Below are 16116 nucleotides of genomic sequence, written 5' to 3' on the forward strand. Positions count from 1 at the left end.
CATCGTCCTTTAGGAGATAAAGGGCTCTAATACTAACACACAGTTCCTCACATACTGTTTCAAAATTTATATTTTATATATATTACATATTACATGTACATATTACATAGCCAAATGCTGTAAATGTAAATAAAGACACGGAGCTGCATACAATAAAGAACTAGGAGTAAGTAGAATCACACAGTTCCACATAATGTGCATGTGTACAAGAGAGGAGACAAAACACTCCTATTTTTAATTTAGTCTTAGTCTTAGTCTTGTGCCAAATGTCCTTGTTAGTTTTAGTCATATTTAGTCATTCACATATCTTTTATGTTAGTCTTAGTTTTAGTCGACTAAAAGTCTCGTCATTTTAGTCTAGTTTTAGTCAAAAGAAAAGTCAAGGTTCTTAGTCAAGTTTTAGTCGACTAAAAGTCTTTTAATTTTAGTCTAGTTTTAGTCAAAAAATTGTAGCTTGACCACATCTGGAATCTATTGTAAGAATAAATACAACGAGGCCTCATTAAATGCAATAATATCAGGAACACAAGTGTTATAGTGGAAATAAATAACTTAATAAAAAGCCTTAAGATCAAAACTGTAGGTGTGTGTATATATTAATTGTTAAACTTGATTCCCTTACATATACATTTGCTTTTAAGCCTAATTATTCATTTTGATTATGATGTGATTGTGACAGAGGCGTGGGAAGCGGTTTCAGGTTGGGGGTGCTGAGTTTTTTCTGTCACCACTTTTGAATAAGAAACAATATTAAGGCTATAAAACTTGTCAAAAAAAGTATCAGTGAGAAGTTGAGAACACACGTTTAAACAGTGCATACACTCGAACTTGACTGCACATCACATTTTTTACTTTATTGATGCTGCTTTTAATCGTAATGCAAAGACCGGTCATCGGGACATAAGCTGTCATGTACAATAAAAGAGCCTGCGCAGCGACAGGAAATATAATTTAACACAAAAAGCCTGCCTATACGATGGACTTGCGCTCAGGAGTTTTTATTTTATTTTTTTTTTTTTGAGCAGCGTGTGGACGAATTCTTTCTACGCACACACTATTTTATTTCTTGATAACAGACCGCTGTGAAGTATAACACACCGTTGCCATGAAAAACAGAGCATTGCCATGGACACACATGATTCTAAACGTAGAGACGGAGCGCACTATTTTCTTTAGAGGAAACAATACAATTGTTTTTAAATCAATAAACTCCTTTTTAAATCATCATTTTGAGTCAAATTATTGATTTATTTGGTAGGTAGCAATATAATAAGCGGGATCCTGTAACTGTAACTTGAGCAACAGCGCGAAGCCGCAAACTCGTTCTGAGTATTTTAAAGGCGTAACAGCTGATGAAAAAGCAGAGACAATTGTAGACGAAAATGAAGAGAGATTTTATCTTAGTTTTTATTTTATATAAAACATTTTCATCTCGTCTTTTTTCGTCAACAATAATGCATGTTAATTTAGTCTTAGTCAGCGTTTTTGGACAGTGGTGCAGTCTTGTCATCGTCTCGTCTTAGTCAAAAAAAGGTTGTTGACAAACATATTTCGTCTTGTCTCGTCTGACGAAATTAACACTAGTACACTATACTACACTACAGTGCAAAACAGACACTACAATACACTATACTATACTACAGTGCAAAACAGACACTACAATACACTATACTACAGTGCAAAACACACGCTACAATACACTATACTACACTACAGTGCAAAACAGACACTACAAGTACACTATACTACACTACAGTGCAAATCACACACTACAAGTACACTATACTACACTACAGTGCAAAACAGACACTACAGTACACTATACTACACTACAGTGCAAAACAAACACTACAATACACTATACTACACTACAGTGCAAAACAGACACTGCAGTACACTATACTACACTACAGTGCAAAACAGACACTACAGTACACTATACTACACTACAGTGCAAATCACACACTACAGTACACTATACTACACTACTGTGCAAAACACACACTACAGTACACTATACTACACTACAATGCAAAATTATGTTATATTAGACAGCAACTTGTCTTTTGAAAATGATATCACCCATATTACAAAAACAGCCTTCTTTCACCTTAGAAATATTGCCAAGCTGAGAAACATCCTGTCTGTATCTGATGATGAGAAGTGTAGCGTCTGGTACAGGTCATTTAGATTTCCAGTTTACAATTTTATTGAGGGACTGCATTCCACAGTGTCACACACACACACAACTGGCTCCAGAATGTCTGGATCCTACCACAAACCAGATAACCCCATGCCGCTTCTCTGGTTGAATTCATAGGGACCCTCAACCAGAACACACACCCACACACACACACACACACACACCCACACCCACACACACACACCCACACACACACACACACACACACACACACACACACACAAACACACAACACAATGGGACATTCCTTTCACTAATAAAACAAGTAGACAAGGGTGACAAGGGTGTATTTTCCTGACAAGGGTGTATTTTATTTAGGTATCAGAACACAACACTGGATTAACAGTTATACTTTAATTACTGACCCTGGCATGTTAAGGTATACCTGTTCTAATGCTATATGTCCTTTTAAGGTCTGATGTCAGAAGGTATACAAAATTATCTGTTTTTCACCTCCCTAATGCAAATGCATTTTGTTTTGTGTTTCATTTTTGTTTCTTTTCCTTTATCAGAACACAATATCGTAGTAACATCAGTTACACTTTGATTACTGATCTGTGTATGTAATGTACCGCTGCCTTTATACCATCATTCCCCTTTCACGTTTAGTATCCAAATGACCACAAAATTATCGGTTACTCATTTTTCAAACAATAGTGTATTTTATTTGAGCACAAAAGGCGCCATACCGTCTTAATACACCTTGGATAAAACTTTAAAGTCATCTAAAAGTTTTATAGCTAAACCACACCCACAAACACCTTAAACAAAGGGAGTTTTTCCATCTGAAATCCGGGCCGTATTGGCCCTCTCTCCAAAGATGGGTGGAGTTCGGGACCTTTAAAATGTCACAAACACCACCAATCCTTGGTCAGATTTTCAGAACAGCTTAGAGACCTCTCCATCTTCCTTCATAGAACGCGAAGCTCCACTTCCCAGAACCATCTTCAGGAAGAACGTCTGACCCCATCCTGACTGAGATTTCTCCGTTACATCCAGACTCTTGTGCCGCAAGCCAATGCAAGTAACCGTTTCCTCTACCAATCAATTTAGATGCGTATTTTAAGTAGGAATCTCGCATTGAATCATAAAATGAATTTAAGTTTCTGTGACGATTTCCCAGTTAGGGTGTGATTAATTTTGGAGTCTAAGCTTGCCATTCCTTTCCTTCCTTTCTAATTTCTTCTTTTCCAGCCTCTTTCTCCCTTTCCCCAATTTCAATTGCTTTTGTGTGTTTTATTTTTCATCTTTGTTTTCTCTATTTCTTTTGTTTGTTTGTGTAGTTAGCTTTATGTTGTTTTTGTCTCATTCATTAAATGCCATACTTTTGTTCCACAAGTGATTGTCTCTGAGTATCGCTCACAAACTTAAGGTACCTACAACATCTGGTCTGAACTACATGCTCTATTAAGTTCATTTAATTTAAATTACGGTATAAAGTCAAAAGGAAGTGAGTCTTTCTTGGCCGGGAAGATACCTCCTTCATAGAATTAATAAAGATTACACTGTCTGTTCGGCGGACGAACAGACCAAATAAGTGTAACGTTAATTCCATTACCGTCAATTTCAACTTAGGTTAAAATATTTAGGAGTCACTATAATACGTTATAATTACTTATATTTATAAATATTTACCCTGCTTCGCGAGCCAAAATCGCTACAGAAGCTAGTTCACACTTTCATGACCTCTAGACTGGACTATTGTAATGCATTACTAGGTGGTTGTCCTGCATCTTTAATAAATAGGCTACAGTTAGTCCAAAATGCAGCTGCCAGAGTTCTCACTAGGACAAGAAAGTATGATCATATAACCCCAATTTTATCATCTCTACACTGGCTACTGTACCTGTTAAGTTTAGAATCGACTACAAACTGCTGCTACTTACGTACAAGGCTGTTAATGGTTTAGCTCCCATGTATCTAGCTAGTCTTCTAACACGTTACAATCCTTCACGCTCTCTGAGATCACAAAACTTGGGACTTCTGGTAGTTCCCAGAATATCTAAGTCCACTAAAGGTGGTAGAGCGTTTTCTTATTTAGCTCCCAAACTCTGGAATGGTCTTCCTGATAGTGTTCGGGGCTCAGACACACTTTCCCAGTTTAAATGTAGATTAAAAACTCATCTCTTTAGTCAGGCGTACACATAACACATCCCATTATATTGTGCACTATTACACTAGACTTGCACATTTTTATGAACAGCAGATATGTTAATCCCTCTGCACTGCTCTTCTCTTTTTTCTACCCATGCCGAGACATCCAGACATTGTACCAGCTCCGATCGTCTTCCGTGCGATGAAGTTTTTGGACCTCTACTGAGATGAGGCCGACTCTGTGAGAATCCTGAGACATCTACAGATCTACCAGCTCCAGTTGGACTCTGTTATACTAAGAGGAGATCTGAATTCCATGTGATCCCTACACCAATACAACATTGTCTGACTCTATATTTGTAATCACACCATCTAGTGTCACCCATATGAGGATGGGTTCCCGTTTGAGTCTGGTTCCTCTCAAGGTTTCTTCCTTTACCAATCTAAGGGAGTTTTTCCTTGCCACTGCTGCCTGAGTCACCTCAGGCTTGCTCTTTGGGGTTAAATACATACATACATACACACCGTGAACTATATATATCTTGAATTTTTATTATATAAATTCTTTATACTACTCCTTATGTTTATCTTTTGTTCTATGTTTATGTTCTGTAAAGCTGCTTTGAGACAATGTCCATTGTAAAAAGCGCTATACAAATAAACTTGAATTTAATTGAAAAACACACACTACAATACACTGACGTGTCCCATAGTGAGACACAAACGCATGTTTCCGCCGCTGTTTATTCGCCTCTCGTCTTTACTACTGTGCGGATTGGGCCGCGCGGCACGTGCATAAAACGATCTCAGCCAATCAGAGCTCTCGCGCGTCTTCGTATTGCCCTTTGACCCCATGTGGCCAAGCACGAAACTAACAAATATGGAGGTGGATTTCGGCGACAGTGAGCTGTTCGAGCAGTTCAAAGCAGACGCTCCTCTCGCCAAACACATCAGGTTTACTGATGATGAAGAAGAAGAAGAAGAATCTTCGGATCTCCGGGAGAGGATAGAGGACTGTGAGGAGACTATAACTCGACTGAAGACGGAGAATATCCTTCAGACAGCGGCTAAGCTAAGGCTAAGCTAAGGCTAAGATAATCTAACAGTTAGCCTTTATGTTGGGCGTTTATTTATTTATTTGTTTGTTTGTTTGTTTGTTTGTTTGTTAGTGTTTATATATACACACACACTGTTAAATCACCGACAACTGAACAGCTAAAGCCGTTTCATTTGGTCGTTTTTAACTCTAAACATTTATCTTTTACTCCACATTTGTATCTGAATGTTAACTAGACGATAAGTAAATCGTGTTGTCTGTAGAGGACCAACTGGAGGAATGTCATGATTCCTCAGTGAACCTTCATAGACATTAAAGGGGAAGTTAATAAACACTCCACTGGTCACTTTTCTCTTGGAGACATAAAATCCTAATCTGACTTCTGATAATATGGGACACATTTTTTCTCCCAAAGTCTTACATGATTGTTGTAATGACTGTTAAGCCTTGTGCTGAAACGATTCAGTAGTTGTTTAAGCAGCTCTGGTTCTGTTTGATGTAAAGCTGGTGTCTGAATGAAGGCTGCTTTGGTAGTCTTAAGGAATTAACCTTTTTTTTTTTTTTTTTTTAATTAAGAAACTAAGAATCGAAAAGTGCTTTGTTTTAAGGTGGAAATGGCACTGATTAAATGCATCAGTAAATGTACATGTAAGTGGATTTCACTCGCTATTAATCTTCATAAATTTTTTTTTTTTTTTTTTTTTTTTCCCCCATCTTCTACCGCTTATCCGAACTACCTCTGGTCACGGGGAGCCTGTGCCTATCTCAGGTGTCATCGGACATCAAGGCTGGATACACCCTGGACAGAGTGCCAACCCATCGCAGGGCACACACACACTCATTCACTCACGCAATCACACACTAGGAACAATTTTCCAGAGATGCCAATCAACCTACCATGCATGTCTTTGGACCGGGGAGGAAACCGGAGCACACGGAGGAAACCCCCGAGGCACGGGGAGAACATGCAAACTCCACACACACAAGGTGGAGGCGGGAATCGAACCCTGACCCTGGAGGTGTGAGGCGAACGTGCTAACCACTAAGCCACCGTGCCCCCCCCGCTATTAATCTTGTTTTTGACAATAAAAACAGTTGTAGTCGAATGTGTAATGATTGCAAATGGTCTATAAGTTATGATACATCATTGTTTTTAATTCATCAAAACACTCGTTTCTTTCAGTTGTGTTAAATACAAATCAAGTCTATTTCAGGTCATTTGTTTTGGTGACGTTTCTAAAATTGCAGGTACAGAGATGAAACCTTGTTACTTGGAACCTACAGTACAGAATTAGTGTTTTGATGGGAATGTTAACAGGCAGATTTTACTCGGAGCTTACAGGCCGACACCTAATTCTTGCAAGAAAATACAAGCATTTAAACCACCTATCATCTTCACCCCTGATCTATTTGATGCTGTAGACTTTTGATTTCCAGATTTATCCTTTTTTTCCTCCTTAACCACTAATTCACATGATGAACTGAAGAGAAAGTTACGTTTTTTAAGTCGTCCTGCGTGAGTTTTTTTTTTTTTTTAAATATTTTTCTTTCTTTGCAACTATTTTTTTCATCCTTACAGATGAACTAATGACTGAATGTGCGCTTATAAACTCTTGTGTTGCAGAGGTATCAGCCTTGTCAATTCAAAAGTCGATGGTCCTTTATGCCAGATTCTCTTCGGAAACAACACTATCTCAAAGTAAGTGGTTTTTATTATTTAAGGGTTTTGTCCTTTTTTTCATCGCGGAGTATTGATCAGTTTGATGAAATCGGTTCAACCCTTGAGGTTTGTGTGTTCAGACAGAGCCGTCAAGACATCGAAGACTACATTGTCAGTCTGATTCATCAACACCAGTTTCAGCAGAATAATGGCCAACAAGCATCTGCTTTGCACCCTCAGCCACAGGTACGATAATCAGGTCCTATATTAATGGTTAATAAATTACGCTTGGGTCTTAATGCTCTTAATTAAACTACTTTCTTCTTCATAAAGTATGTTAGTTTTGTTTTGTTTTCACATTTATCACATGAATGGAGATTGGATTAATTGTCCATACAATAAAAATTCATCTATGGATTTACACTTTTGACCAGAACTTAATACACTAAGCAGCAAACTGTAAACATTAAACACAGACAAAATATTAATGTGGTAATGTGCTGTAAGCAAGTGAAAATTATAATCAACTGTAAATGTACACAGTCACAAATTGTCAGTGGGAGATACTAGTACTTGCACATACAAGTACAAGACAGTCAGAGTCTGATCTCAGGTGTATCCATCAGTCAGAGTCCAGTATGATTGTTAAAGGTCAGCGTGTTCTTATGGTCATGTTATTGCTTAGAGTTAACAGTCTGCTGGCCTGGAATAAGAAGGTGTCCTGCAACCTGCTGGTGGGGATTTGATGCTGCAATACCGTCGGCCTGATGGTTGCAGTGAGAGCAGTCCATGACTCAGGTGGCTGGAGTCACTGATTGTCTGTGATGATCAACTGTTGGGTGTTACACCTCAGAGATTTTGAAGGTGGAACTCTAGTTTATGAACCATGACCCAGCTCCAGTCAGCATGATACAGCATGGGGATGTAAGCCTGGGGACCAGTGCTGACACGGAGTGCGATATCCAAAGCCTAATCTAATCCTAAAAATGACCAATCAGCAATTTGTTTTACAGTCAAGAATTTATAATCATGTGACTTTTTTCCTCATGCAGAACTCGAGTTTTGTCATTGATGAAAACCAGGGAACAAATGCTGAAGCTTCAACTGGAAAACACATTCGAGATGCTTTCTGTGTGAGGGTTTCTCACAAATTCTATTATGTACAGCTGAACGCCCATATGAATGTTCATATATATTTATTTCTTTTTTTAAATAATGTTTCAATCATTTTTTTGTCTCTCTTTTTGTGCAGGTGGTGGGGAGTGTGTTGTATTTCACCTCTTTCTGTCTGGATAAACTCGGTCAGCCGCTTCTCAATGAAAATCCCCAGCTGACAGATGGCTGGGACGTGCCCAAGTATCCTTAAGATGACATTTGTATGCATGTTACCTTGTTCTTGTAATGACTTGTTGCTTTATATTCCTGTTGTGTGTGTATATATTACCACTGTCTATGCCTCTCAAATGTACAGGTATCCCTTCCTTAGTGACCTTTTTAAAAGGTATCAGCAAGTGTTTGGCCAGGTAATTGCTCTGGAGGGACAGGAAGTGCAGATCAAGGAGAAGAGGTACGTAACGCTGTTGGCTAGAAGTGACAAGGCTGTTCATAACACGATTCTGATCACTGTCGGGTTCTTGCTTTGTAGTGACTTCAAGTAAAAGAAATGCATGTTAAATTACAATTTGTTTATCATTGTATTGTTAGAGTTTAATGTTGTGGCTTTGTGTTGTTCCTTTCTCCTTTTTTTTCATCTTGATGAGACGGAAAACATTCCGAGTCACTGGAGACTCTTTTCATAAAATATTCTATAAACATTTATATAGAAAGATTCACTATAGTAACAGTTACACATCTTTTTCTTAAGTTCTATTTTTAATTAGTTTCTTAGAAGATTTTATTAGAATTAAACTGGTCATTTCTATAGAAGCCAAAGCAAATGTTTCATACTCATTTATGTGATGTCCTTTTTTAGGCCTAAACCATGCTGCTTTAACTGTGGCGCTGAAGACCACCAACTGCGCGATTGTCCAAAGGTAATCCTTTTGTAATCCTTTTGTGAGCTGTCATGATAAAACAAAGGCTTTAATGACCTGCTTAAAAAATGTTTTTCAGCCCAGAGACATGGCACGAATCAATGAGAAGCGAAAAGAGTTTGCACAAGTCAACCAGGGCACCGTTCTGAATAAACAGCGGTACCATGCGGACGAGGTGGAGGAGCGCTTCTCTAAGTACAAGCCGGGAGTAGTGAGGTCACTAACTAACTTGTACCACACACTATAATGTCTTTTAAATACTTTTTGTGCTTTAGGAAGCAACGCCAGAAAATAAATGATTATTTATCAGATTATATAGTATGTTTGACATGAATATTAAGTTCCTGATTGTACAATATATTTTAGATGAATATATAGTATTGGATTATACAGTATATCGCACTGACAGTCTCAGAAAGGTGACAAACTTATTCCAAATATCAATAATGCTCAATTATAAAAAAAAAAATAATAAAATAAAAAAAAAATACAGGTTTGTGTATGCAAATACTGTATGTGGTTCTATCATGTTTTATGCACATTTTTAAAACGTTTTCTTTTTGCAGTAAGGAGCTCCTGGATGCCCTTGGCATTGTTGCTAACACACTCCCTCCCTTTATTTATCGCATGAGAGAGCTGGGATACCCACCAGGCTGGTTAAAGGAAGCTGAGCTGGAAAACTCAGGCCTGATGCTGTATGATGGTAAAAGTAAGTTGTTTTGTTTTGTTTTTTCCCTCTCAAATAAACTTTACTTTTCTGAGAATTAATTGATTGACACACAATTTCTCTTCCAAGCATCGGGAGAGGAAGACTCAAACGGCCCTAAACAAAATGTATGCTATGATGTCTCAAAGCTAGTGGATTTCCCTGGTTTTAATGTGTCTGCGCCCCCCAATGTTAGAGATGTAAGTGTACACTGGTGTGGGTTGCTTTTATATTTTTTTTGTTTTGCAATTTATTACCTGAAATAGTGGTCTTTAGGCTCTTGCTATGCCCGTTCTCTCACTGTGAAAGTAAGCGTGAAGCTCTTCAGAATACACAAGCTCCTTCAACATGGCAAGCGCTCAAGCCACGTAGGAGTACTGCACAGAGTGAAATCATTAAACGGTCAGTTGGCTGATAGAAAGTACTTCATGTTGTTTTTCTCTTCAGGATTACCGATCATTTGGTTCCATCCCAATGCAGCCTCAACACTTGAAGCCAACGTTTGCTGCTCACTTGTCCAATATGTATCCGGCGGTAAACACAATTCCTTTCTGTTTCCAGATGATTGTATATTTGTACGTGTGTAAATATTGACCACCTGTCTGTCAACAGCCTGATTCCAAATGTGTAAAGAGGTGCCATGAGCCTGAATTAACACCGCAGCAGGCCAAGAAGCGGCGCTCGAATTCAGACTTCTGCGGAAGCTCAGATATGGACACAGACTCTGGTACGGTTGTGTAGTTTTGATTTTTACTGATGTGCTTTTTTTGATCGATTATTATAATAACAGCTTGTACAGAGGGACTCACACAGTGGTGCATCAACATAAGCACAGCCTAATAACAAACAGATTACAGTAATGTGATCTTTATATCTTTATCAGATCTGAATTTATAGTATTTGTATAAGGGCTGCAACAAACGATTATTTCGATAAGCGATTAATCGACTAATCATTGATTATTGTCAATGTCATATGTCAATGACAGTGTAACAGTCTTCTACTGCAGGAATGTGTTGAGGTCTGTGAGTGAGTTATTGATAACCTACATTTAGGTTAAAGAGAAAAGTGTGTGTGTGTGACCACAGATTATGACACTCCTAGACGAGACAGATTTGATGATTTCCAGTTTCAGCCTCCACTTCCTCCTGGCTCTCCGCTCATTAGCACACCTCCACCCTTACCCCTGGGAACACCTCCGGTCACCCCCACACCACCACCTCTCCCTAAAGGCACACCTCCTGCAACACCGCCTACAAACGCCGGGTCTCCTGTTCTGTCAGGTAGAAGTGGAGCTGGGTGTGAGGAGTCTGAGGACGGGCTGACGTTAGAGGAGCTCGAGGAGCAGCAACGGCTGCTGTGGGCGGCACTTGAGAACGCAGATAACGGCAACAGTGACTCAGACACCGGGGCCACGGGCACACCTGCCATCGCCTCGCCCCGGGAGTCTCCAATAGCTGAGCCTGATGCTGAGTCAGAGGAGGGAGTGGAAGAATCCCGGTCGAAGGCTGAGGAGGTCTCTGACCATGACCTTGAACTTTTAAGCGCGCCTGATTCACCTGTCGAAGTCCCAGTAAGCAGTGCTGACGAAGACAAAAGCAGCAACGGTCAGGTCAATGACTCTCTTACTGAAGACACAGGCGCAGAGTCTTATGATGAGCTAATAGTTCTGGATGAGATTACTCAAAGTAATGATTCTGACCCTGAAAAGAACAGAGTAAGTAACATTTCTGAAGAAAAGTGCACGCCCACATCAGATGCACAAGCAGCTGAAGAGAATGAAGAACCTGATTTAAAGAAAGTAACAGGCGTTCCACACCGAAGCAAGTTTGCAGAAGGTATAATCCCATTTGAAGACACCCCTGAGTTCACAGAGGTTGCTGAGGCAACAGGGGTTTACCTAAGGATTCGAGACTTGCTCAAAGAATCCCCTCGAAATCAGGCAAAAAACAAGAACTTAAATTCTTGACTTCTAGGTTCTTTAAATGTATGAATAGGGAATAATGTATGTGAACTGAACACATCTGGGTTTTTTTTTTTTTTTTTTTTTTTTTTTTAATGGGATGCTCCAATGGGATGATTATTAACCACATCTGTTAAGTTGGATGTCCATCTTTATTTTGCAATTTTTATACAAAAAAAAAAAATCTTTCTCCAAAAAAGGTTAGTTATTTTGCTTGCGCTTTTTATTAATTTCACAAATGACTGCTGTTGTAAGCTATGGTTTGGACTAGTATTTTACATATGTACAGTTTTATAAACAACTTCTTTTTGTCCTCTTATTCTTATAAGTTGCAAAGATGCCAGAGGTACACCCAGTTTTTTTTCCCTGCCATGTGAGAGGAACTTTTCAAATTGGCCATCATTAATGGTATACATTTTCAGTGTATTATTTTTAACACTAAATTATTTTTAAGGCTATCTTTTTACAAGGTCTATCCTGAACTGCTTTTATTATGGCCAAAATCCAGCTGTTTGAGGGATCATAAAAAATAAAAGGCTGTTTTCACTTTTATAGTTAGCTACTTGAGCAGCTGTCTCTCCTTCAATAATTAATTGGTCTCCACACAGAACAGCTTGATTTTAGGTTACTGTTTTAAGATGCAAGTCCGCCACATGGAGGAGCTGGTACAGTTGCTGAATCCCAGTTCCAGGGTCCATGGTTTGATATCATCTCTGTGGTGCTTCACATATTTTTCATGCATTTTTTTTGGTTTTGTCTGCGTTCTCCTGTTTCCTCCCACCATCTTCTGGTAGGTGAATCGGCTGTGGTGTGTTTCTACCTTCATACAACATTGTCTGCTTACAGCTTAAATTCATGCATTAGCCCATTTCTGTTTATGACAAAGAAAAGTTTGTCATCAAGTACCATTATCAGGTAACTGATGCTTTGTAAATTTGTGTGGCCTAGTGATGGTTTGCTTGCTGAATAAGCTTTTTGTTAATCTGCTTTTAAGGAGTCTGATGCTGATTAATTCATGGTAAGCATAAAAGCCGCAATCTTGTACATCTGCATTATTAAAATTTCTTATGAGGCCAAATGAAGTAAAGCTGTTCATAGGTTAGGGGTTTATTGTTAGATTCATTTGTTAAATGTTTCTTCTTATAAGTGAGAGAATCCAGGTTTAACTAGAAAGAAAAAGGCTTCCATTGTTGCGTTTAAATAAAGTCCACTACTGGAGTCATTATACACAGCAGGTGTAAAATCTGACTATCTAAATAGAAAAAGGGAAGTCCCAAATATTTGTAGTTTTGCCAGGTGTGATAGTTTCTCCTTATGGCTGAATAGAGGTATGACCTTGAACTGACTTGACAAAACATGCACAGCCTGCTTAAGTTGTTCCATCATGGTATAAGGTGACGTCAGGTGAGTGGGATTATAAATCAGAACTGAACATGGGAGAGAACAGATATTTGTATTTAGTCATATTTATAGCATTTGTCAAGGCCTGATCCTGATTGGATCTGAACGGGTTGGGAGTATTCAAATGATTCAGTAATTCAAGTGTGAAGAATACTATGAGTCTAAAAGGCCTGTTGCTGTATGGATATTTAAGGGACTTCCATTCTACCACCTAGGTGCCAAAAAAATTATATTCTGTATGTTTGTCTTCCGTGTACTGTGTGTGTACAATTCAGTTTATAGCGCTTTTAACAACTGACATTGTCTCAGCTTTACAGAAGTATAGAAACAGTATACAAATTTTAAAGTTAAAAAAAAGAGGTGAGCACAAAGACGACCAATTCAATGGCATCAAAGTCTCCAAGTGGTTCTATCCACAGCAATCCCATGGGTCACAGGCAGTCCATGTAGATCTATCCTCAGCAGCTTGAATCACCATGCGACGAGACTACAACCAGGGATAGGGTTAGGGTGGGATAGGTAGGTCCAGAAAGAAGCAGCAGTAACACTGCCTCATTGCAGTGCATCATTTTCATTGTTTTTGAGTCTGTGCCTCATTAACCCTCCTGCAGACCTCGTCTGCATTCCTATGCAAATTAGGAGCGCTGAGTCAAGCTGACCTTGTCTGTTTTGACTGCTTATAAAAAATTAAGTATATATGATAGCCTTTTTTTTCACCTTTTTAGTCTAACTTGTTTCCAACATATTAACATATTTTGCAAAAAATGTAATATTTGGTAAAATAAACCTCATTAATATGCAAAAATGCATGAAAAAAAACAGAAATTTTGAATTATTTTCACTTCAGAGGCACAAAAGTTAATGCACAATTACAGGCTGGTATATTTCAAAGCCAGGAGATTGTTTTGAATCCATTTTGACCATTTTTAATGTCAGCAAAAAATACAACTTTTTTCAGGCCAAATTGACTTGAATGCTTATAAATCAAAAAATTATACAGTTATCACCATTTTTGTTATCAGCTTACATTTGTGAAAATTTTACACTTGTTATCTATTTTGCCCACCTGATGTCATCTGATCAACCAACAACAGGCTACGCACACCACTCAAAAACATGGCATGATTTCATGTGAATAAAACTTCTTTTACACTTATGTTTTTATTATACTTAATTTAAACCTCTTAATACTTAAACCTCATTAAATTATGCCATGTTTTTGAGTAAAATAAGCAGAAATTATTAAATATTGTTTTGGATAACCACTGACTGGTAAATGTCAAACATCCCCAGGTCAAAGCTGACTGATGCAACTAAATTCATAAATAAGAGAGAGGAAACAAATATTTGCAAAAAAAAAGATTTGCAAAACATGTATTTTATTTTTGAACTTCTTTATAAAAATATGAGTGTGTGTGTGAGTGAAATGTTTACAAATGTGTAGCTTTTGTTTTGTCTGGAGGCCAACTGAAATGCAATACCCAATGCTTTGAACAGTGTTTTTGTGTGTGTGTGTGTGTGTGTGTAACATAATTTCGGCAGATCATATTTTGCCCTCTGCTAGGCAAAGGCATATCAAAAGTGTGAAATATTTACAAATGTGTAGCTTTTTTTTTTTCTGGAGGCCTAATGAAATGCAATGCCCAATTTGTGTGTGTGCGCATGTGTGTGTGGTGTGTGTGTTAGTGGACATTTTATTTGTGCATTTTTGTGTCTGTATGTATGTTCATTGTGCTGAAAAGGGCAAAAGTGTGACTTATTGCCCCACTAAATGTGGCCGAGTCAAATTGACCCGGGATGACTTGAGGAGGAAAGTATTTATTTTACGAACATATTTCAATGAAAATAGACCAAATTAATTTTACTTCCAAAGTTCATAATTTGAAACAATCCTGGTAAATTTCAGGCAGGCAAATATGTGGAAGGAAACCCACGTAATGACACATTAAACTTTCCAGATGAGTCAAATTGACCCCAGGTCTGCAGAAGGTTTAAGAAGAATACCTGGCTCTAATACACTTAACTGCATAAAACACATCTTTAAGAAGAAGCATTACAGTGGTTTTGTCACCATGCTCCCTCGCAGCTTTGTAAATCGTTGCTAATGCTAGCAAAAGCTGGTTGACTAATATCAACCTATTCTTCCTAACAGGACATCCCCTCACGTTTTTTTATTTTGGTGCTTTTGCATCAAACAAACAAGAAAAAAAAACAGAACAGTTAAGGGACACATGCAGATAAAGACAAATTATCACTGAATAGTTGATGCTACATACTGCAAGCTTGTAGATGTTTGATAACTAATAAAAAATAATTGATAGATTAATAAGTCATAAAAAAAGAGTGTTATCCTGAGTATTGCCAGCCATCTAATACTTTAGGCTGTCATGTGCAGCCCTGCCCCCAAAACAAAAAATGACCACAAAATGGACACGTGGTATATCAAAACACTCAGCACAATGAGTGGAACTGCATCACGGGTATGTGGGTGATGTTGCATGTTTGTATCCACTCCAGTATTGGCACCCTGGCATACTGGCCATTGTGAATACTTGCTCCGACGAGCAACCATCAAAGTTTGTCACAACTAACTTTACAAATCCAGTTAGATTTGTGCTGCACAATTAAGCCAGAAATCTGGCCTTGATCTGGTTTGATGTAAACAATTTTTTATTGTTTATTTTTAAATTTTGGGAGGTGAAATGTTTGTCCATATGGGCTTCCTCTGGGTTTTCTGGTTTCCTCCCGCGTACTTGGGATGGAAGTGTGTGACTGTGTAAGTGTGCATAGTGCCTTGAAATAGACTGGACTCACAGCTAGCGAGTGATCCTGTCTCATGCTCAGAGTTTTATATGTAGGCTCTGGGTTTACCACAACACTACAACTTGGATAAACGATGGAAGTAAAAATTTCTTTATGGTGCTTTCCCTGGTAAATCTGTTATGATCTCACATTTAGTCACAGTCTATAATGTGATAGGTGCTGATGATGGGCTGGGT

The 16116-nt window shown here is 38.3% G+C and overlaps 1 protein-coding gene across 1 annotated transcript; it reads left to right on the forward strand.

Annotated features, from left to right (window-relative positions):
- Nucleotides 1–5112: 5112 nt before the first annotated feature.
- On the forward strand, nt 5113–12274 carry zcchc8 (zinc finger, CCHC domain containing 8). The gene is made up of 14 exons (XM_060883168.1): nt 5113–5346; nt 6828–6870; nt 6979–7053; nt 7155–7260; nt 8067–8147; nt 8267–8370; nt 8516–8581; nt 8987–9047; nt 9127–9263; nt 9614–9756; nt 9844–9953; nt 10201–10287; nt 10366–10480; nt 10842–12274. Exons 1-14 carry the CDS (start codon nt 5151–5153, stop codon nt 11720–11722), a joined length of 2205 nt encoding a protein of 734 aa, XP_060739151.1. The 5' UTR covers nt 5113–5150; the 3' UTR covers nt 11723–12274.
- Nucleotides 12275–16116: the final 3842 nt, after the last annotated feature.

Source organism: Tachysurus vachellii, chromosome 12 (assembly GCF_030014155.1).
Source record: "Tachysurus vachellii isolate PV-2020 chromosome 12, HZAU_Pvac_v1, whole genome shotgun sequence".
NCBI classification, from domain to species: domain Eukaryota; kingdom Metazoa; phylum Chordata; class Actinopteri; order Siluriformes; family Bagridae; genus Tachysurus; species Tachysurus vachellii.